The 22,939-nt window shown below is 41.7% G+C and overlaps 1 protein-coding gene across 2 annotated transcripts in view; it reads right to left on the bottom strand.

Annotated features, from left to right (window-relative positions):
* TLK2 (tousled like kinase 2) overlaps positions 1–18,242 on the bottom strand; it is a 105,529-nt gene extending 87,287 nt beyond the window's left edge. For both annotated transcript variants that reach the window (XM_024760808.1, XM_024760807.1), the window contains exons 1-2: positions 17,625–18,242; positions 14,717–14,802 (exon numbers count right to left, since the gene is read on the bottom strand). In XM_024760808.1, the coding sequence (XP_024616576.1) occupies positions 14,717–14,797 (81 nt within the window). In that variant the 5' untranslated portion in view covers positions 14,798–14,802; positions 17,625–18,242. The remainder of the gene's footprint in view (positions 1–14,716; positions 14,803–17,624) is intronic.
* Positions 18,243–22,939: the final 4,697 nt, after the last annotated feature.

The raw sequence follows: 22,939 nt of genomic DNA on the forward strand, positions 1-22,939 counted from the left end.
TCTCGCACTGCAACTAAAGATCCCGCACGCGGCAATGAAGACCCCATGTGCTGCAACTAAGACCAGGTGCAGGCAAATAAATAAATAAATATTTTAAAAAAAAAACAAGCTATTCTACACTATCATTCTGTGACTTATTCATAATAATATTTTATCAGAATTTTTCTTAGGTTGTTTAGCTATAGTGATCTTACTATGAAACAAAAAGTCTCATCCTTCCACAATCTGACCCCCGAGGAAATTAATTACTATGCTCTCTCCTTTTAGGCTCATAATAACTTCACATCTCCATATTGTTTTTAATGGAGGGGAGTGAATATACATATGTACTTGTGCTCCCTTCTTTTAGGTTCGTAATACCTTCACATCTCCATATCCACCATCAGCTGTATGCCATAGACATATGGGTCCATGCCTGCCTGATTATAAGTGCCTCAAGAGTATGCAGTGCATCTGGTTGACTTTTTTTTAATCCTCTGTAACACCTATACATAGTACAAACTCAGTAAGAGTTAGCTGAACTCAACTGCTGAAAAATTGGGGCACTAAAATTTCAATACAGCTATTATATTTCTTCTCCTTCATCTCACCCAGATTATCACACAGCAGGTCAAACGGCTTTTCGTTAGAAGCTGATGGAACATTTTGTGTCTTGATCCTAGCTAGTCAATTGTTAATGTAATGGAGATTGGACAAGTTAGTTTTGGTTTGATGCTAGTAGCTTCTGCCAAATTTGAACATTAAATCTGCCTGCTGAAGTTAGTTAATATAACAGAATATATCCTGAACTAGAGGCACCATCTCCTGAGATTAGCTGGCCCTTCAGATTACATTTTAATTCCACAATTAATCCTTAGTATTCCTCTGGAGACAGACAAAACAGAAATTAAATCAACATGAACCCTGGCAGCAGACTATGTGATAAAAGTCACATACTTACTCTTTATAAAAGCAAAGTTATCAGTCACGCGGGGCACATCTATTACAATAGATACCATCACCTTGTTATCTTTATGTAGGCAACATTAACAGTCTTCACAGGACTTAATACTTGAGGTAATACTGGTTAAAATAAAATTCTAGGGATTCCCTGGTGGCGCAGTGGTTGAGGGTCCACCTGCTGATGCAGGGGACACGGGTTCGTGCCCCAGTCCGGGAAGATTCCACATGCCACGGAGCAGCTGGGCTCGTGAGCCATGGCCGCTGAGCCTGCGCGTCCGGAGCCTGTGCTCCGCAATGGGAGAGGCCGCAACAGTGAGAGGCCTGTGTACCGCAAAAAAAAAAAAAAAAATTCTAGTACAGCAAATTTGGATAGCCACTTACTGTTACCATTTTAAAACTAAACTATGCTTTGGTTAAAATAAAAGGCGTTTCAATAAACATTTCTCCAAAGACATACAGATGGCCAATAGTCATGTGAAAAGATGCTCAACAATGCTACGTAACTCACCAAGTTACTTACTTTGTCAACATCCTGGGCCAATAATACCGTTTGCAAAAATAACTGCCATTTGAGTAGTATTACTAGTTGTGCAGATGCTAACAAAATTCTCAAGACTTCTAGGGCTTTTGCTAAATGTGGACTAAAAGAAAAACAATCACCATTTTCTGACTGCGCTTTGTCAACGATACGGGATGAAAGGAGGTCAAGCTTCAACAAAAGAGTGAGTTTAATAAAATCCAATCATTCCACATCTGCATATACACCCAAAATAACTGAACGCAGGGACTCGAACAGATATCTGTACACTCATGTTCATAGTAGCATTACTCAAAGTAGCCAAAACACAGAAGCAACCCAAGTGACCACTGACAGATACATGGATAAATAAAATGTGGTACATATAATATTATTCAGCCTTGAAAAGAAAGGAAATTCCGACACATGCTGCAACACGGATGAACCTTGAGAATATTACGCTAAGTAAAATAAGCCAGTCACAAAAAGACAAACACCATATGAGTCCACTTATATGACATTTCTAGAGTAGTCAAATTCATGGAAACGAAGTAGAATGGTGGTTGCCAGGGACTAAGGGGAGGCATAAACGTGGATTTATTGTTTAATGAGTACAGTTTCATTTTTGCAAGATGAAAAAGTTTTGAGAGGGATGGTGGTAATGGTTGTACAACACAGTGAATGCACTGTACACTCAAAAATGCTTAGAATGGTAAATTTTATGTCATGTATATTGACTACAATTCTAAAAAGAGTGAAGTTCAGCAAAGGAAACCATAAATAAAACTTAAAGACAACCTATGGACTGGGAGAAATATTTGCAAACAATCCAACTGACAAAGACTTAATTGCCAAAATATATAAATAGCTCATACAACTCAATAACAAAAAAACAAACAACCCAATCAAAAAATGGGCAGAAGACCTAAACAGACATTCCTCCAAAGACATATAGATGGCAAACAGGCATATGAAAAGATGCTCAACAACGCTAACTATTAGAGAAATGCAAATCCAAACTACAGTGAGGTACCACTCACACCAGTCAGAGTGGCCATCATTTAAAAGTCTACAAATAGGGCTTCCCTGGTGGCACAGTGGTGGAGAGTCTGCCTGCCGATGCAGGGGACACGGGTTCGTGCCCTGGTCCGGGAAGATCCCACATGCCGCGGAGTGGCTAGGCACGTGAGCCATGGCCACTGAGCCTGCGCGTCCGGAGCCTGTGCTCCTCGACGGGAGAGGCCACAACAGTGAGAGGCCCGCGTACCGACAAATAAATAAATAAATAAATAAATAAATAAATAATAAAATATGGCACAAATAAACTTACCTACGAAAAAGAAACAGACTCACATACATAGAGAACAGACTTGTGGCTGCCAAGGGGGAGGGGAGGCAGGGGACGGTTGGACTGGGAGTCTGGGATTAAAAGATGCAAACTATTATATATAGAATGGATAAAGAAGGTCTTATTGTATAGCATAGGCAACTATATTCAATATCCTGTAATAAACCATGATGGAAAAGAATATGAAAAAAAATATACATAGATAGATAGATAGATAACTGAATCACTTTGCTGTACCAGAGACTAACACAACATCGTAAATCAACTATACTTCAGTTTAAAAAAAAAAAAGAGTGAAGTTTGATGACCAACCTCTTTCTTTATCTCTCTCATCTAGTTAGAATTAGGAAACAGACATCACCCATTTTTAAAGAATACTTTTAGAAAAACACTCCACCTCTATCTTCCTTGCCACTGTCTCACAGTATACTTAACGGGCAGAACAAAGTGCTTTTCTTGTTCCTCTGGTATTTGCAATCCAAATTCCCAGAAGTCTATATACACATAATGAAAGGGTTAATAAGGAAAGGATTTTGGCAAGATTTTTTTCTAGCCTTTGTTCCTGAGGGTTTTGTATTTTAACGCCACTACTCGTTCTTTGATAGGATTAATGTCTAAATGGAATTTTTTAGTTCTGCTTTCCCCTTTCTCAAATATGGCTCCCTCTTTTGGTGCAGATCATCAAAAATAATTTTCTTAAACTGCAAGTACCCAGAATTGAACTGACTTCCAAGTCATACAGTTAATTAACTTCTTAGAAGGTACCAGAACCAAAGCTAGATTATTCCTATTCCAGTACACTTTGCAGTATATGCAGTTAAAAGGGGGCAGAGGGAGGTTAAGTTAAAAGAGTAAGATATGACTAAAACGAAATTCCATTCTTAGCTCTGTATTCCAAATTGCACAGGAAATTACCAATTAGGTTTCTAAAATTATCAAAAACTGAACCAGGGACTTCCCTGGCAGTCCAGTAGTTAAGACTCCCTGCTTCCACTGCAGGGGGGAAGGGTTCGATCCCTTGTTGGGGAACTAAGATCCCACATGCCGCACGGTGCAGCCAAAAAGTAAAAAAACAAACAAAAAACCAAAATTCTCTTACTGTGAGCATTTGACTGTGAACATTCCTCAGCACAAGGTATATCTGTGGGGGGAATGATACTGCTTGTATCTGATGGCTAATACAGTATAACTATGTTCTATTGTTAAACAGTAAAGATAAGATTCTACAAAACTAGTGTATGAAAAGTGGGAAGAAAGCAAAGAGCCTGACTTAGTCATGAGAACCTTGGAAAACAGGCAAAACTAATCAACCAAATGAGAAGAAGAGCTTTTACTAGTACTCCAGATCCTTCAGACTGCTCTAACCTGCAAAGGAGTGTTCCTGGGGTAGAAAGCAAGAGCAGTCCAAATTATGAAACAAGATTCCCCATGAAAGTCTCTAAGGGCAAAAAAAGCTGACCAGCAGGCAAGCAGGTGCTAGGACAAATGACCCTACAGTAGAAACTTTGTGGTGCCACACTAACTCAAAGCCTAGCCTCAAATGAACCAAAAAGAACAGAGAGATGGGAAGGGCAACGCTTCTGCAGGGCAAAGTCATCAAATACTCCAGGAATGATTTTTTTTTTAAAATATGACTAAAGTCTAAACAAGGTAAATTTGGGACTAGAAAAAGCCAAGTCTCTTTCTGGATCAGGGAAAAAGGGAAACTGGACTGTAAAACGTCAAAAAGAACAGCCTAAGAAGTGTTTAAACATGGCTAACATACTAGGAAGCAGATTCTAAACTAATCCATCCCATTACACACAGTAGTAGTTAGGACCAAGTGAAGCCTACCATCAAGAGGGACCTAGCAAAAAAAAAAAAAAAAAAAAAAACACATTGCAACAGATCTTGTTTAAAACTATTTATTAGAAACATTTTTAGGATGCAACTTTATAAACATTAGCACTGAAAACTAAAGAGGTACCTAGCAATTTGAGACCCAGACAAGGTAAAGAGGAAGAACAAGACTAACCAAGCCAAACCATCTCTAGACTCGTTTGAAATAAGAAATCATTGATAGGACTTCCCTGATGGCACAGTGGTTAAGAATCCGCCTGCCAATGCAGGGGACATGGGTTCAATCCCTGGTCCGGGAAGATCCCCCATGATGCGGAGCAACTAAGCCCATGTACCACAACTACTGAGCCTGCGCTCTAGAGCCTGTGAGCCACAACTACTGAGCCTGTGTGCCACAACTACGGAAACCCACATGCCTAGAGCCCATGCTCTGCAACAAGAGAAGCCACCGCAATGAGAAGCCCGCACACCACAACCAAGAGTAGCCCCTGTTCACGGCAAGTAGAGAGAAAGCCCACAGCAACGAAGACCCAGCGCAGCCAAAAATAAATGAATAAATTTAAAGATAAATAAAGTAAAAAATAAAGCCTTAAAAGCATTCAGAAAACGTTAAAAAAAATCATTGATAATACAACGTTACTTGCTTTCTTTCTCCTTGCCTTAAAAAAAATTTAAGAAATACTTCAATTTAATCTTTAACTAAAAGTAAACAGAAAATAAGAAGTAACATAAATGACTAACAGCCAGGTGTAATGACAATACTGACCACATATAGGAAGGAAGTAGATGAAAAGTGAAAATCACAAGGAGCAAAACTAGATATGGATATGGATTCTCTAACCACTGTGGCACAAGAGTTCATGTACACTTTGTTAAGTATCAACCAAATTTATATTACTGACTGTGAAAAAGAGAAATAAGGTATTACTGCACCAAAATCCATAAGACAAGAATTCAGAAAGGTAAGATCAGCACTCAAAAAACAGTATTTCTATTTGAGGGCATTTGCTGGTTTAATTCTAAAGAAAAAGCTTTGAAACTGAGCTAGCTCTACTTTAGGAGGCCTGAGTGTGTGGAGAAAGAAGAAAGTCAAAGCCCAGGACCTGCCCAATGAGGGTATTCTGGGAAATCTACCCTATACTTTAAACAAAGAGCACAGGGCTACCCTTTCAGGGTAACAGCCACCTAGGAATACACCAGCCCTCATGAAAACTCAATGGATAGAATTATGGAGATTAGACAAATTTAAAGAGAAAATAAAGAAGTGGAGGTATCAGAAGAAATACAAAAGTGCAAGGAAATTTCAGAACAACCTACTCAGTATTCAGCTCTGGGAAATAAAGACCAGCAATCCAGAAGACAGGGTAAGAGGCAGAGAAAATACAGTAAGAAGGTCTAACATATGTTTAAATGGAATGCAAGAACGAGAAGACAGAGTGGAAGGCAGAGGCAATATATGAAGAGACAATGGCTGAGAATATTCTAGAATTGATGAAAACCAGCAACCCACAGATTTAAGAAATCCAATAAATTCCAAGCAGAATAAATCAAAATAATCCAACCATTCATAAAAATCTGCATACAGATGTTTATAGCAGCTTTATTCATAACTGCTAAAACTTGGAAGCAACCAAGACATTCTTTAGTAGGTGAATGGACAGATCAATAAACTGTGGTACATCCAGACAATGAAATACTATTCAGTGCTTTAAAAAAAAATTTTTTTAAAAAGAGGTAACAAGCCATGACAAGACACAGAGAAAACTTAAATGAGTATTACTAAGTAAAAGAAGCCAATCTGAAAAGGCTACATACGGTATGATTCCAACTACATGACATGCCAGAAAAGACAAAACTATGGAGACAGTAAAAAGATCAGTAGTTGCCTACGGTTAGGGGAGGGAGGGTGAACAGCTGGAGCACAGAGGATTTTAGGGCAGTAAAACTACTCTGTATGATAGTATAACAAATATATATCATTGTACATTTGACCAAACCCATAGAATGTACAACACCAAGAGTGAACCCTAATGTACACTATGGACTTTGGGTGATAATATGTCAATATAGGTTCATCAGTTGTAACAAAAGTGCAGGGCCAGGAGGTATCTGGGAAATCTCTGTACCTTCCACTCAATTTTGCTGTGAGCCTAAAACTGCTCTAAAAACTAAAATCTATTTATTTAAGTGTATTCTCAGGTTCCCCAAAAATATTCAGATGTAAATAAAGCTCAGGAAAATAATAAAGAAAAAAAGTAATCCAATCTAGACATATCTCTCATCCCTACATTATAGTGCAGAAGATCAAAGTCAAAGAGAAAATCTCGAAAATGGACAAAGAAAACATAGATTACCTTCAACAGAATGGCAGTGAGACTAAAAATAAAAAGAGTATAATGGAAGTCAGCGGACAATAGTAAACAATGTACTGAAAGAAAATAACAACCAGCTTAGAACTTTAAACCTAGCAAAAATACCACCATTCAAGAATAAAACCAAAAACAGACATTTTAAAGCAGACAAAATGGAAAGACAATCACTGGTAGACCCACACTAGAGAAATTCCAAAGGACATATTTCAGGCAAAAGAAAAAATATTCCAGATAGAAGGGCAGAGATGTGAAAAGGAATGAATGACAAAGAAAGTGGTAAACACATAGGTGAACATGTTGGTTAGGCAAAAAGAATGTAACTATAAAACAGATGCAATAATAATCTAATAATAATAATAACTCCTAAAAATATATATACAAATGGTGAATACATGACTTTTCTTCATGTATCAAAAGCCACAGAACTCTACAACACGAAGAGTAAATCCTAATGTTAAACTATGGACTTTCGTTAATAATGATGTATCAATACCGGTTTATCAATTGTAACAAGTCTACCACACTTACGTAATATGTTAATAATAGGGGAAACTGGAGGGATGGGATGGTAGTATATGACAGCTCTCTGTACTAACTGCTCAATTTTCTATAAATATAAAACTGCTCTAAAAGCCTACTAGTTAAATATATATACATATACAATTAAGTACAGAACAATAGCATGCGAGGTGGGAGAGGAATAATGGAGTTAAATGTTCAAGGCCCTTATATTGACAAAAAGGAGGGCAAAGGTATTGATTTAACATTAATCTTTGATAAATTGAGGATACATATTGTAATTTCTGTGGTAACCAATAAAAGAGTACATAACTTTCAAACTAGAAGGTGGAAAAATGGAATATTAAAAATAAATAATAATATAGCTGACAAAAATTTGAAGGTGGGGGGAAATAGTATGAGAATGTTTGTCTTTCATAGCAGATAATCACTCAATAAATTTTTTAAAAATTTCGAAAGAAGGTAAAAGAAGCATAAGGAAGATTTAAGCCAAAATATATGTCATTGCTTTAAATACAATCTTAGACAAGAGTTTGGAGCTAGATTAAAAGAAGAAACATGGGGGCTTCCCTGGTGGCGCAGTGGTTGAGAGTCCGCCTGCCGATTCAGGGGACACGGGTTCGTGCCCCGGTCCGGGAAGATCCCACATGCCGCGGAGCGGCTGGGCCTGTGAGCCATGGCCGCTGAGCCTGCGCATCCGGAGCCTGTGCTCCGCAATAGGAGAGGCCACAACAGTGAGAGGCCCACGTACCGCAAAGAAAAAAAAAAAAAAAGAAGAAGAAGAAACTTGCCTAAGATGGGTGACAATTAACTCTATTTTCATCTTCTCAATACTCTTTTCCAATTCAACAAAGATTTATTCAGTGTATACAATGTGCTGAGCACTTGAATAGTCAGAAATAAAGGTATCACCCATGTTCTCAAGGAGACTAATGGGGAAAACAAATGTGTTATAATAAAAGTAGGTTATCAGGTGCTAATAAGATAATGCAACTAGATAGTACAGCTATCTGGAAAAGCTATACAGAAGGGATATCCGGATTATGCTTTGAAAAGTAAACTGAAAGTTCATTTGACAAATAAAAAGGAACGGTACAGGAGACATCATAACCCTGTTTACTAATATGACAGGTTAGAAGATCAGTCATGGTTTGAGGTAGCAGCGACCAGCAGTGGAGGAGTAGATGATCCATGAAGTTAAAAAGTTTGGATAGGGAGTTTTAACTCTATCCAGTAGACAATGTGGAGCCTTTAAAGCAAGAGAGTAAAACAATAATATTGGTATTTTCAGAAATATAACTGGTGGCAGTTTACAAAAAGATGAATGGGATAGGAGAAACTAGCTATTACAGTTATGAATGAGGAAGGTCTGGATTAAGGCAGTAGCAGTGGCGCAGACAAATACTAGAGAAAGAAGAGAAATGAGCTGATACTTGACTACATGTGAAATGAGGGTAGAATTAAATGAATACTAAAGTACAGATGGTCCCCGACTTATCATTGTTCCACTTAATGATTTTTCAACCTTATGATGGTGCAAAAATGATATATATTCAGTTAAAACCATACTCCAAACTTTGAATTGTGATCTTTTCCCGGGCTAGTAATACGTGACACAACACTCTCTCACGACGCTGGGCAGCGGCATCAGCACAGCTCCCAGTGAGCCATGCAATCATGAGGGTAAAAGAACCAAGACACTTACAACCATTCTGTACCTAGACAATCATTCTGCTTTTCACTTTCAGTATGGTATTCAATAAATGACATGAGATATTCAATACTTTATTGTAAAATACACTTTGTGTTAGATGATTTTGCCCAATAATAGGTTAATGTAAGTGTTCTGAGCACGTTTAAGGTAGGCCAGGCTAAGTTACCATGTTCGGTAGGTTAGGTATGTTAAATGCATTTTCAACTTCTGATATTTTCAACTTACAATGAGTTTACCAAGACATAACCCCACTGTAAGTCGAGGAAGATCTGTAATGAAAAGGAGAACGCAACATAAAAGCAAACATAATAAATTTATCAACAGTTCCTTAAAACTAACCGGTATAAATGTACACTATTTTTCAACATTTATGCTTATTGACCATCTAACTATGTACTAAACATAAACACCTAAACACATTGTTCAAAATTACTGGCACTGGTATGTGAAATAGCTAACATTAGATATTGATAACTGACACCTTCTAATTGATGCAATTCACTAAATGACAGGAGAAAGGTATTGGCTGGTTAAAGGTCTTTTCAGAAATCAAATGTGATCATTTAAAATGTTCACATATCAGACTCACAAATTTATAAAAGATAGGAAAAGAGATCATTTTTCTTTAAGAAGACATCAATAATCTACCATGTGGTACTACCTAAAATTACACGCTCTTGCTTCAGGCTCTATAAAGTGAAGGTTCTTACTGTGCCAAAAGAGACAGTCCCACTTTTCATGGCTTCTCATTTTGCTCTTCTTGTCAATACCATCAACACACTGCATAATCCATTTCATTCAATACAACTGAAACCAACGACATTCATCAAAAAAGTAAGTGATAGTGTGGAATCCTAAAAAAATAACACCTTAAACGTTTTCTTTGAACTTAAAACGTAAATGTTTATTCTGTTGCCAAGCTTTTGATACAGGCCCTTTGAGTTATAGATCCACTATAGTTTCACACTGTCTTACACAAACCACACCCATAATGCATCATCTACAATTTCCAGTTTCAATTTCTTTAAAAGTGAAGCAAGAACTTTAAAGATACTTGCCAAGGATCTAAATGAAGAATTCTTCCAGATTAAAGAAAAACTTTTTTATAAATTTTTTTTTTTTAAAGGAGCTTTTATTTTATTATTTTTTTTTAATTTATTTATTTATTTTTGGCTGTGTTGGGTCTTCGTTTCTGTGCGAGGGCTTTCTCTAGTTGTGGCAAGCGGGGACCACTCTTCATCGCGGTGCGCGGGCCTCTCACTATCGCAGCCTCTCTTGTTGCGGAGCACAGGCTCCAGACGCACAGGCTCAGTAGTTGTGGCTCACAGGCTCAGTCGCTCCGCGGCATGTGGGATCCTCCCAGACCAGGGTTCGAACCCGCGTCCCCTGCATTGGCAGGCGGACTCTTAACCACAGCGCCACCAGGGAAGCCCCTATAAATTTTTATAGTTATCTCCTTATTGACTCATTTTATATTCAGTCTTTCCAAGGCAGTTACCTTAGTTTTCACCGAATCGACAATTCTTTCATTTTACAATCATATGTCAATGGTTAACACAATTTTGTATTGAACTATATGATTATAATACAAGTGCAAGCTGTCATAAAGTGACTCTTGGTAAGTCTATAAATCAACTGGTGGGAGCAATGCAGTGGGCATCAGTTAGTATGTCTTATAAAAAGAGTAGGAGTGTTTATTAAGACTAGTATCCCTGTTATGAAAGATCTAAATTCACTTATTGCTTTTATTGTACTCAGGACAGTATCTGGCACACAGAAAGTACTTTAAGAGTATTTGTTACTATCTTAGCATTAAAACTCAACTAGGTACAGTTAACAGTGCATGCAAGGGTGGAAATCCACCTACTTTACAGTCTCCAGAATCAGAGACAAGACTACCTGTATTTAAGTTGTCAAAAGGGGAGAGAGTAGGGAATATAAACTGCATTAAGTCCTCATTGAAAACATATGAATACAAGGTACAGTCAGTTTCACATTACTGGAAGTGGATTATCTAGCACTTAAAGGAAGAGAACTTAAAGAAGGATAGCTCACATGTCAAGTCAACAAGAAATGAAGAAGTAGGTTCGTAACCCAATTAATCTATCACCTCAAAAATGCTAAGAGTATGGCTACAGGTCCTCGTAAAAGTGGCAGCTAGACTAGAGGAGGAAAGTCAGCTATAGCTTAGTGCACATCAGGTTACCTTCCTCTATTATCAACTCACTGATGACAGAAAGCATCAATCTCTTAAACAAAACCACATGGTGCATCCCAAAGCGCAAAACAAATGCCTTTGTTTTACCAATTATTATAAGTTAAATATTATACATAAAATTATATAAAATTAATGCATATAAATGCAATGTACAATAAAATTTTTAATTTGCCAATAACCTAAATATAAGTAAAGAGCAACTTAAATACTATAAGTAATAAATGCAGTGGCTTGGCCATTTTCTTTTAGCCTAAGTTTTGTGATGTATATCCAATTTGCAGGTACAAAACACTCAAGGCAACATGACAGAATATCTACAATAACCAGGAAGTTCAAAGACTGCAGCTACTTTAAACACCCTGTCCACTAGGAAAGAATCCACAGTGGCACTGACCTTCTTCCTTCTATGGACATCAAAAAGTACTGAAAATGTTATGAATAGTTCGCAGAAACTCAAGAGACAGCCCATGAGGCTGCACCAGTCCCACTAGATGGCACTATCACAGGAAAGTCACTCTGCTCTCCCATTTGGAGCAAGGGCTGAAAGCGCTCATGATCTCTGTAAAAATGAAAGCTGTCATCAACACAGTGACATCCTCATTGAGAAATTATGACCCATAATGAGGAATTCCAAGCTAGAAGGAGGAGCTTATCCAAAAGCACCTTTTCTCCCAGTACTGTGGTCACCTCCCCACTCCTATTTCAAATCAGTGGTCTGAGAGATACAATGTCTTGCAGGCAAAAGAAGTCCTGCAAAATGGAGATTTTCTTTTTCCTCTTCCTAACTCCACAAAACACAGGATAATTTACTTGCCTTTTTTTTTCTTCCCAAGTTTCTTTGCTATGGGTAAAAATACTCTCCTGCTAGTCCATGAATAACAAATTTATTGTAATCAATATACTTACCATGATTGGAAATTTCAAAATAACATACAATTAATGGCATAAAAGCTTTTGGATATGAAGTAACATCTTTCTATGTATCAAAGGGAGAACTTCCTATTAAACAGATAAAGTTTTCTGACACCTTAGTTACATGATTTTAGGTTGGGCCTGGGCAGCAGAATTCACAATGTTACTCATTCCCCTAACTTACGCTCTACCCCATGGAAAGTATGCTTGGATACAGCTACCATGAACCTAAAAACAGAAGGAAAGAAAAGCATCCTAACAAGGAAGCCTAAAGAGTTTAAACCGCATACAATTTGAATACAAACTCACTTTTACTCAGTAGGTGACCATCTAAACAGACAGATTTGGATAAGAGCCTTTTGCTGAATTCCCCAGTTAAAAGACACAACAAAGGTTATTATTAGGTAATCAATTGAATCAGAGATCAATTTAATACTGAAATATACTGCTCACTTACAGCTGAAGCTACTTCACCTAGATCAGAGAATTTACATTTACACATGTAACTTGAATATACAGCAACAGTCAGGAGTATAGCTGCTCCAAAGTGCCACAAAAGTCAGTTACTTAATTAAAGAGGCCAAGAAACCAAGAATTACAAAATGTGTAACAGGGCTTCCCTGGTAGCGCAGTGGTTGAGAGTCCGCCTGCCGATGCAGGGGACATGGGTTCATGCCCCGGTCCGGGAAGATCCCACATGCCGCGGAGCAGCTGGGCCCGTGAGCCATGGCCGCTGAGCCTGCGCGTCCGGAGCCTGTGCTCCGCGACGGGAGAGACCATGGCGGTGAGAGGCCCGCATACCGCAAAAAAAAAAAAAAAAAAAAAAAAAAAAAAATGTGTAACAAATCCTGTGTTCCCATAGCACCTCACCACAGCTCTCATCACAGCATCAGCTCTCCGTCAAGAGCACTTGCTCTCTCCACACTGCGGGGGGGCTTGGAAGCACTGCGCTGAGGCGGCATTCCCAACACCCTGCACAATGCCTAGTATGGAGCAGGTACTCAGTAGCTGCTGAATGAACAAAAACTATCAGGCTGTTCCAGCTCACCAAAATTATGAGACTCCTCAAAGCAGCCAGTTTTTCCAACTAAACCCTGACAAACACCTTCTCCTTTAAGTAGCTACTGGGTCTTCCCTGGTGGCGCAGTGGTTAAGAACCCGCTTGCTAATGCAGGGGACATGGGTTCGAGCCCTGGTTCAGGAAGATCCCACATGCCGCGGAGCAACTAAGCCCATGTGCCACAACTACTGAGTCTGCGCTCTAGAGCCCACGAGCCACAACTACTGAGCCCAAGTGCCACAACTACTGCAGCCCGCATGCCTAGAGCCCGTGCTCCGCAACAAGAGAAGCCACCGCAATGAGAAGCCCGTGCACCGCAACAAAGAGTAACCCTCTCTCGCGGCAACTAGAGAAAGCCCGCGTGCAGCAACAAAGACCCAACACAGCCTAAATAAATAAATAAATAAAAATTAAGAAGCTACTGACCAAAGCACGAGACTAAGATCTAAGTCACCATTAGAAATAAGATTTCTTGAAAAGCACAGGAAGGAATGTATCACATGAAGTCAAAGATCAAAAATTCTCGAGTCTCAAGCCCAAGGAAGCAACATCTTGGATTGGTGAAAATTTTAAATAAAACATCATAAATATATTTTATATATTGTATTAAAATCATAAATATGTTTTACATTTTGTACTAAAGCCATCCTATGAGAGTAGAGGGGTGAGGTAGCAGGTATATACAAATGCACAGGAAGCCATAACACTGCTTAACTTAACACCCGCCCATTAATGAGGCCTGATCTTATTTTATGCTCCTGGAACAAAATAAAGAATGAACAAGAAGGAAAGATAGAAGGAGAGAAAAAGCAGTCTGGGGGTACAACCAGGAGGAATCTGCTGAACTGCAGATTTGGAGAACTGACAGACCTAGCAGAGGCAGATTTTTCAAAACTCTACACATAACTATCCAGAAAGTCCAGCGTAATGAAGCTATGCCAATACCTTTTCATTAACAGTTTTTTCTGAGTGACTGAGCTTTGACAAAATGTGACATAGAATCTACATATACATCCTGTTAATATCCTTGCAACAGACCCATGGGAAACCTCTCCCATATTAGAGGGTAAAAAGAAGTATATCCTCCCATAGAGAGTACCTTCAAGCATACTGTTAAATGACTGGAACAACTGGTAGGATTTAAAAGTTCACTGGAACTGTAAGCCAAATCGTCTCCCCTTCAGTGTATCTGTATGATCCACCCAAATTGCTCTTTGCTTTTAAATGTGTTTACATTAGACTATAATCAGTGTTTGTTATCATCATTTTACTCACCTTACTAACACCAACTCCAGTAAACCTGGCCTCTAATAATTCCTGCCGTCGGGGGTCCAGGCTATGCAATTCTTCCATCATTTCTACTGAAAAAGAAAAAGTACCTGTGAGACCATAAAAGCTAAAACACGAGGAACCAATTTTTAGGTATAACAAAACTCAGAGTAATTATTTCACCAAATGGTCACATACAGGTAAACCTCAAATAAATATGGCATACAAGTAATAAACTACAATGTGCTGCACCAAACAGTAATACATTTAAAGTTATAAAGTGGCTCAAAAGTCCTCTTCTGAGCAGTGGTTAAGAATCCACCTGCCAATGCAGGGGACACGGGTTTGAGCTCTGGTCCGCGAAGATCCGACATGCCACGGAGCAACTAAGCCCGTGCGCCACAACTACTGAGCCTGTGTGCCACAACTACTGAAGCCCACGCGCCCAGAGCCTGTGCTCCGCAACAAGAGAAGCCACTGCAGTGAGTAACCCCCCGCTCACCACAACTAGAGAAAGCCCACACGCAGCAACTAAGACCCAATGCAGCCAAAAAAAAAAAAAAAATACAGCATGAATCAGAAGCTACTAGTAACTTAAAATAATGCTATTATATGCCTCCTTGCTCTAAGGACCAGATAGTAGCCCATGAAAAATGGAATTACTTCAAATTTAATAGAGAACCCATGGTAAAACCATCAACCGGCATTCACTCAGGAAATTAGTATAGCTCCATAACCATCCCTTTACAAAATCTTTCTCTGCCACTCCCTGGAGCAAGTAGGTTTCTCCAGACATCTGCTTTTAGCACTCCTTCCAAGCAGGGAGGGGCAGGAAGACACCATTTTTAAACTCCTTCCACGACCAATTAATGCACAGGCTACTCTCAGCAAATACCTCCATCGTTTGCAAGAGATCAACTCTTGCAGAACCCATTGGAAACCTCCCCAATATTAAAAGTAGAAGAGGTGCATATACCATTACATAGAACCCCTTTGAACACATTATTAAATAGTTATTGGAATGATTGGCATGATTTAAAAGTTCACTGAAAACATGAATGAAACATGCTCCTCTGCAATCTAACACCTCCACAATTTCCAGTAACAACCCCTACAAAGTCCTCCAGTTTCATTTCCCTTCCTGGATTGAGAGCCGGGGGCAAAGGGGAATGAAAGGGTGGCAAATTAAAGTTTCACCCACACAGACAAGTGCACGTTAGAGAGGGAATTAGGAAATTCTCTGGAAGGTAGAAAGGCATCTTAAAAAAGAAAAAGGAAAGGAAAAAAAAAAGAAAAAAAGAGATTGAGCCAGTGTTTCCCTAAGTGGCCTTCCTCGCGTCTCGCCCTGCCCTAATCGAGGCCAGAATGGCAGAGGTTGCAACCTCCCTTCAAGACCCAGGGTCTCTCGGCACGTTTCCTAAACCTCCATCCTCAGGCCTGGCCCGGAAAATGACGCCCCAGCGGTTATTTCATTTAATGTCAACTCATGTTAAGGAAAGATCCACTCTGTTCCATTCCAGCGGGGCCTTAGACTGGGATCCTCCCTGTAGCCCACAGCCAGGAAGCAAGACCGATGGGGCCTGGTCCCGGCGCCCCTCGCCTCCCGCCGGCTCCAAACTTTCCCCAACTCCAGGCCCACCTGTCACGGAGGGAGGGCGGGCCAGCTCTCGGGGGCGCCCGGGAAGCTGCCGGGGCCTCCAGCTGCCCGGGCGCCCCCCTCTCCCCGCCGGCCGCCGGCCCCACTCCCAGGCCGGGGCCGCCTGGGCCTCCCCCATCTTCGGCCCGGAGGGGACGAGGGAGGTGGGGGGGTCCCCGCTGCCCCGGCGCCCCGCCTCCTCCAATCAGCGGCCGGGCTGGCGGGCAGGGGTTAACCAGGGGACCCCGCGCCGGCTGAGAAGGCCGCCGCCTTGCCGGGCGGCTGAAGGAGGGCGGGCGAACGGGCGGCGCCGGCGGACCCGCAGCGACGCTAGGAGAGGTCGGACCCGTTCGGAGCTCCGGAGACCCCACTGCCGTCTACGTAAAATCGGCCCTCGCCCCGCGGGACCGGCCCCAGCCAAGGAGGTTGGGCCGGCGCCCTGGGTCGCGGACCGGAGCTAGAGGGGCCTCGCCGCCGGGGCCGGGCGCTTCCCCGATACGCCTCGTCGAACCCCGCGCCAGCCTAATCCCTGATCTCCACGAGTTTGGGTGAGAAGTGGGGTTGCTCTGCCCAGGATGGATTTTAGAGGAAGAATGCCCGTGTGCCGGCGAACCCCGCCCGAACTTCCCCGGAGACGCCCAGTTAGTGAGTTGGCTGTGCCCACCCGTGTTGGCCGGCTCCCACGCCCCGCCACTCTCCAAACTCACCCTCCCACTCCCCAAATCCAAGCCGCCTTGGAAAGCGGACAGCGCTTCACCTCCACGTACCTGGTTGGCAGGACGTCTCCAGGGACAAGAGGTCCTCTGGGATCAAGGCTGACTCCCTACCCCCACCAGGATGCTGCCCCAAAGGGACTCTCTCGGTGCCCCCAGGGGGAGGTTCCATTTCAACCTTTGATTAACAACAAGGCCCTCCTGGGTACTTAGGGGGCTCGGAGGGTAAGGGCTAGAATGGAGAAAACAGGCCTGCCCCTCAGTGTCTGCTGAGGAATGGGAAATGTGAAAGGGTGCAGTAGCTCCCGCAGCTAGGAGGGCTTCCTGCACAGGAAAAGCCTCCCATTTTGATCACCCAGCACCAGAGAAAAAAATCACATTCTCCACCGACTTCTATGAGCCAGGACACTGACTTCAACGCAAATACCCAACTTTTTATTTTCCTTTGATACTGCCTTGATCAGATGTCTGAAGATGACTTAAGGACTACAGGCAAATCACTTGGGAAAAATTCAGATAATAAACAAGAGCCTAGAACTTTTCCAGGGGGTAGGCAAGTACTTACTTCAAGGGGAGTTTCTGCCTTTCTTTCTTCCTTATTCTTAATTCATCCTGTATTAATGGAACACAGACCTGCTGGAAGGGCAAAGGATGGCAGTTTACTTTTTGTTAGTTGCGCAGCCTTCCAAAGCCTTGGACAAATTCAAGCACTGTGGAAAAACTCCATTCAACCAAGAGTCACCTTGCTTCGAACCCAGCCAGGTTGGGCCCTGTGCACGCACATATTTCCAAAGATAACAGTGTTTGAAGGGGAGGGGGAGAGCAAGTTCCAGGCAGAGAAGGGTGAAAAAGGGCAAGGTGAAGGACTATCAAGAGAGAAGGAGAACCAAGAGTACCTTCCCCTACGACTCGAAAAGCAAGTGAGGCAAGCTCTGTCATTATAGCGAATGACACTGGAATGTCTCAAATGAGAAGAGTTTAAAAGGAAGAACACTGGACAGAGTTGGAGCTGAGTTCCAGCCAGCTCTTTCACAGACAAGCTGCATGGACCAGTTACCTAACCTTTCAAGTTTCGCCAACCTCATCTGTGAAGGAGTTTGGACTAGAGGATAATAAGATAATAATAAGGCTATGATTCTATTTTTTGAGCTAATTTTTAATTTTTTTTGGCCGCACCATGCGACATGGGAGATCTTAGTTCCCCCGACCAGGGATCAAACCTGTGCCCTCTGCATTGGGAGCACGGAGTGTTAACCACTGGACCACTGGGGAAGTCCCTGAGGTAATTATTTTTAAAAAAATAAAAGTAGTTACTGAAATACAGGAAAAGATGAGATTTTTAGTTTCACTTTGCCTAGTGCATTTTCCTCTGCATGTCAAAGAACTTACACTGCCGTAGGTCTGTTCACAGCCCCACTCCACGTTTAACACTCATCCCAACAGGAATTGCTCAAAGGAATTTAATGAATTTGCTTACCACAAAAATGAGGTGCTTCTGTTTATAAGCATCATATAAATGAAAATATCAACAGTAAGGAAAAAACAATAGATGGATAATTTCAAAATAAGCTCTGTTGTTGTCAGATGGTTCTCACAATGTAATTTAACCTTGGGTTCATGAACCAACCTGTTTAAAGTGTGTTTACTGGGACTTCCCTGGCGGTTCAGTGGTTAAGACTGTGCTTCCAATGCAGGGGGCTCGGGTTCGATCCCTGGTCGGGGAACTAAGATCCCACATGCCACGTGGCCAGAAATTAATTAATTAATTAAAGTGTGTTTGCTCACAGGGCAACTTTGTGAGACTTAACTTGTCATAGACTGGCAAATGGTGACACTCTCCATGCAAAGGCCCATTCCCATTAGCTTCAGAAGGCTCAAACATGGATTCATTTAGATGTGCACGTTGATCTTCTGGTCCTTCCTGCCTTCAGTGTATGACAAGTCCTCCAGGTTCATGTTCACAGTCACAGAGAGGACCAGGGCACTGGTGTTCCCCAAGCTGTGCTCTGCACATCTCGATAGGTTAAATGCTTTAAAGGGAGTAGATGTACATTGGACCTCGGGAAACTCTAGGTTAAAGTGGAATCCTTTATTTCAGTACTACTTAGAGCCTAAAATGTACAACAGGCATATGACAATCTCCAGGTGGGGGATCAGGGTATTCAGTGGTTTCCTATTTGATGTTTGGAACCACCACCCTGGTTTGTTGGCTGGTTTGTGGTTTCAGGTACTCATGGGAGAGGTGCTTTGAGAAAGACACTGGGAAAAACTAAAGTAGTTCTAGCACTCTTCTGCCCTCTCACCTGTACCACACTAAAGAATGTCCAGCACCTTCTTCAATGTTTCTTAATGTCCACCATCTGGCATATATTACTGAGCAGGGGGCCTTATGTGCACCTTTTCCAGAAGGGGCCTGCAGTGTGGTGGCTAAGAGGACAAACTTCCTAGTCAAGCCCCCTGGTTTTCATCTTGGCCCTGCCTCTTACCAGCTGTGTGGCCTTAGGCAAGATATTTAACTTCTCTAAGCCTCAGTTTCTTTATCCATCAAATGGTGTTAAGAACCTCACAGGACTGTTGGAAGATGAAGTGAGATAATGGTGTGTGCCTGACAGAGTAATCCCTAAGTAACTTGTCCCCAAACCGCATTTCTACCAAGGATGTAGACGTTTGTCATCGGATTGGTGAGCAGCACAGTTTAACTTCGGAAACCAGGCTGCCAATGTACTGAGTTGTTTGTGGGGCTATTTTCTTCATAACAGAAAAAGGACTTGATGTCCCTTTAAAGAAAGCATTACAAAAAAAAAAAAAAAGTATTACATTTTATTTTGTGGGGGGGCGGGTAAGTAGAGAAAAATGTAAAAGTCATCTGGTCTGTTTATGTTCTTCCCCCATCCTGGAGAATTGAGGGTTTCTAATGGTGAGAAGAAATAACAAATTTTGTGAAGGCAATATTTCCACTATAAATTCTGGTAGGCACTATCAATTCAGCGTAGAACGTCAGGGCGCTGGTGGTTGGAATGAACTAGGTCCTAACCCTGTCTCTTCACCTGTCAGTTTCCTCATCTGAAAACTGGCCAGCACACCTAATCCCATGAGTGGCTTTAATTAAAGTTGAAATAGTGAGAGGAAATGCCTTGTAACCGTGCCTGACATACAGTAGGCATTTGGTCAGTGTTATTTCCTCCCTTCTCCCCATTCCTAACAAAGTGGGAAAGCATCTGGTTGCCATGAAAGTGCACTATAGATGAAATAAATTCAGATCTCAGCCTGCGTAAGATTCTCTGCCAATCTCTCCCCTATCTCTATGTTTTTCATACCCTTCTTCTGCCCAGCTTGCTTCAGAAAGCTTTCCTGAGCAAGTCTCCTTGACACACTTTACTTTCTTTATCGTCATGCGTTCTTCCCCACAGCCCAGTGATGCTGGAACAATATTCTTATTCTCCTGGAGAGTACCTCCCTTCTTTAATTTCCTCTTTCAACTCCCTCCCCAAATGTTACTTTTTAATACTTGTCTTCCCTGAATTGTGTGTTCCTTCTTCCCAGCAGCTGAAATGTAAAAGAAACAAGTAGAGGAGCAAAGAGAATAAATGCCCCTGAAAAGTAACAAGCCCCCTCCCCTGAGCTATTGAATCCTCCATTTTGGTCTTTCTCAGAAAACGTCAAGATAGGGAACAACAGCAAACACATTGCATTTGTGGAAGCTGGCAAAAGTGTATTTTATAAATCTTAGTTCTTCCATTGACCTTTCATATTAGGCTTAAGTAATCAACTTTCAGACACAGTGGCACAGGTCATGGGGAAAGGGGGCCCAAGCCCACAGAGAAGACAGAAGGGGATCATTCGGCTAGTGGCCTTGGGCATGGTCAGCCCAGAAAGGCAAGTCAGAAGATGGATGAGTTAAGAATGAGTTTTATTTTTAATGGCTGAAAGAATATCAAAAGAAGAATAGTATTTCGTGACGTGAAAATTACATAAACTAATTTTGGTGTCCATTAGTAAAGTTTCATTAGAACACAGCCACACTAATTCCTTTACATACAGTCTGTGGCTGACTTTGCACTACAAATGGCAGAATTGAGTAGTTGTGACAGGCAGGCAAAGCCTAAAATGTTTAGTATCTGGTCCTTTACAGAAAAACTTAGTCAACCCTTGCTCTAGGCCAGGGCTTCGCAAATTGGACCAAGCATACGTATCCCTTGGGCATCTTGCCACAATGCATCTGGGATAGGGCCTGAGAGTCTGCATTTCTGACAGCCCCAGGTGATGCTGTTGCTGCGGGTCTGCAGCCCACACTGGATTTCAATGCTCTGAAGGCTTGTCTGTTACATTAGTGAAAGCTTTATGTGAATGCTTTGTTAAGTCCAGTGAGCAAATCTTTAAAAATATGAAAAATTGGAGTGTAACCCATGATAATAACCTCAGTCGAATCTTCCACATTTCATCCCACTGTCTTGGCATCATGTGACAGCCTGAATAGCCGTGGAAATGGATTTGCCAGCCACCTTGCTGAGGCCAAAGGGATGGCAGCCCCAGCCCTCTTGTGATGTGGTGCTTCCTCTTACTGGCCCTAAACGTACCAGTCCAACTACAGAAGGGCCTTCTGTGTCCAGGTATTGCAGAATTTGGAAAGGAGATCTGAGTTCACCTTATGCAAAATACTTGACTCTTCCAACTGCAGGCAAGCAGTCCTCTCCCAGCTCTTTCTTCAGTGAGCAGTGCTTCTCAGGGTGACAAACCCTTGCAGAAACAGCTTGGATTCAAATCCCAGCCCTTCTACATACATGTTCTGAGACCCAAGGACACGTGACTTCTGGAGCCTCGATTTCCTTATCCGTGCAATGGAGATAATGTATGTAAAGCACCTGGCTTACTGCCAGATTCCTGCCAGGTGCTTCCAACCTGAAAGCATCATAAAACTTACATCCAAACCCTGCTCCTCCCCCTACCTAACTCATGTTAGAAAATGTCATTTCCATTCTTTCATTATTTATATCAAAAACCCTGGAATCATCCTCTCTTACACCCTTATCCCCAGCACCTCCACTCCAGCCTCACTGGCCTCCTCTCACACCTCAGGGCCTTTGTACTTACTATCCCTCTACCCGGAACACTTTCACCAGACACTTAGCAGGTGTGGCCACATGTTACTGCATTGCACGGAATGTGTCCTATCTTCTGCGTATGTGTGATAATGATACGGAGCTGGCAAGTGGCTGCCTTTCCATGATAGAGTGAGAAGAACCTGCAGGCCGTTTCAAGAGACAACCATGCTAGGCTCTTGAGGAGAAATAAGTGAGGAGGGCAGTTTGAAAAGAAAGACCATTTCATCACAAGAAAAACAATTTTGGGGGCTTCCTTGGTGGCGCAGTGGTTAAGAATCTGCCTGCCAATGCAGGGGACACGGGTTCGAGCCCTGGTCCGGGAAGATCCCACATGCCGCAGAGCAACTAAGCCCGTGCACCACAACTACTGAGCCTGCGCTCTAGAGCCCATGAGCGACAACTACGGAGCCCACGTGCCACAACTACTGAGCCCGTGCGCCTAGAGCCCGTGCTCCACAACAAGAGAAGCCACCGCAGTGAGAAGCCTGTGCACCGCAACGAAGAGTAGCCCCCAACTCACCACAATTAAAGAAAGCCCACGCGCAGTAACGAACACCCAACGCAGCCAAAAATAAATACAATAAATAAATTTTTAAAAAAGAGAAAATTTTCTTCTACTTCTTTAATTTTGTATCTATATGCGATGGTGGCTGTTCACTAAACTTATTGTGACAATCATTTCATGATGTACGTAAGTCATTATGCTGTACACCTTAAACCTATACAGTGCTGTAGGTCAGTTATATCTCAATAAAACTGGAAGATAAAAACAAAATAA

This window comes from Neophocaena asiaeorientalis, unplaced genomic scaffold (genome assembly GCF_003031525.2).
Source record: "Neophocaena asiaeorientalis asiaeorientalis breed wild unplaced genomic scaffold, Neophocaena_asiaeorientalis_V1.1 scaffold30, whole genome shotgun sequence".
NCBI classification, from domain to species: Eukaryota; Metazoa; Chordata; class Mammalia; order Artiodactyla; family Phocoenidae; genus Neophocaena; species Neophocaena asiaeorientalis.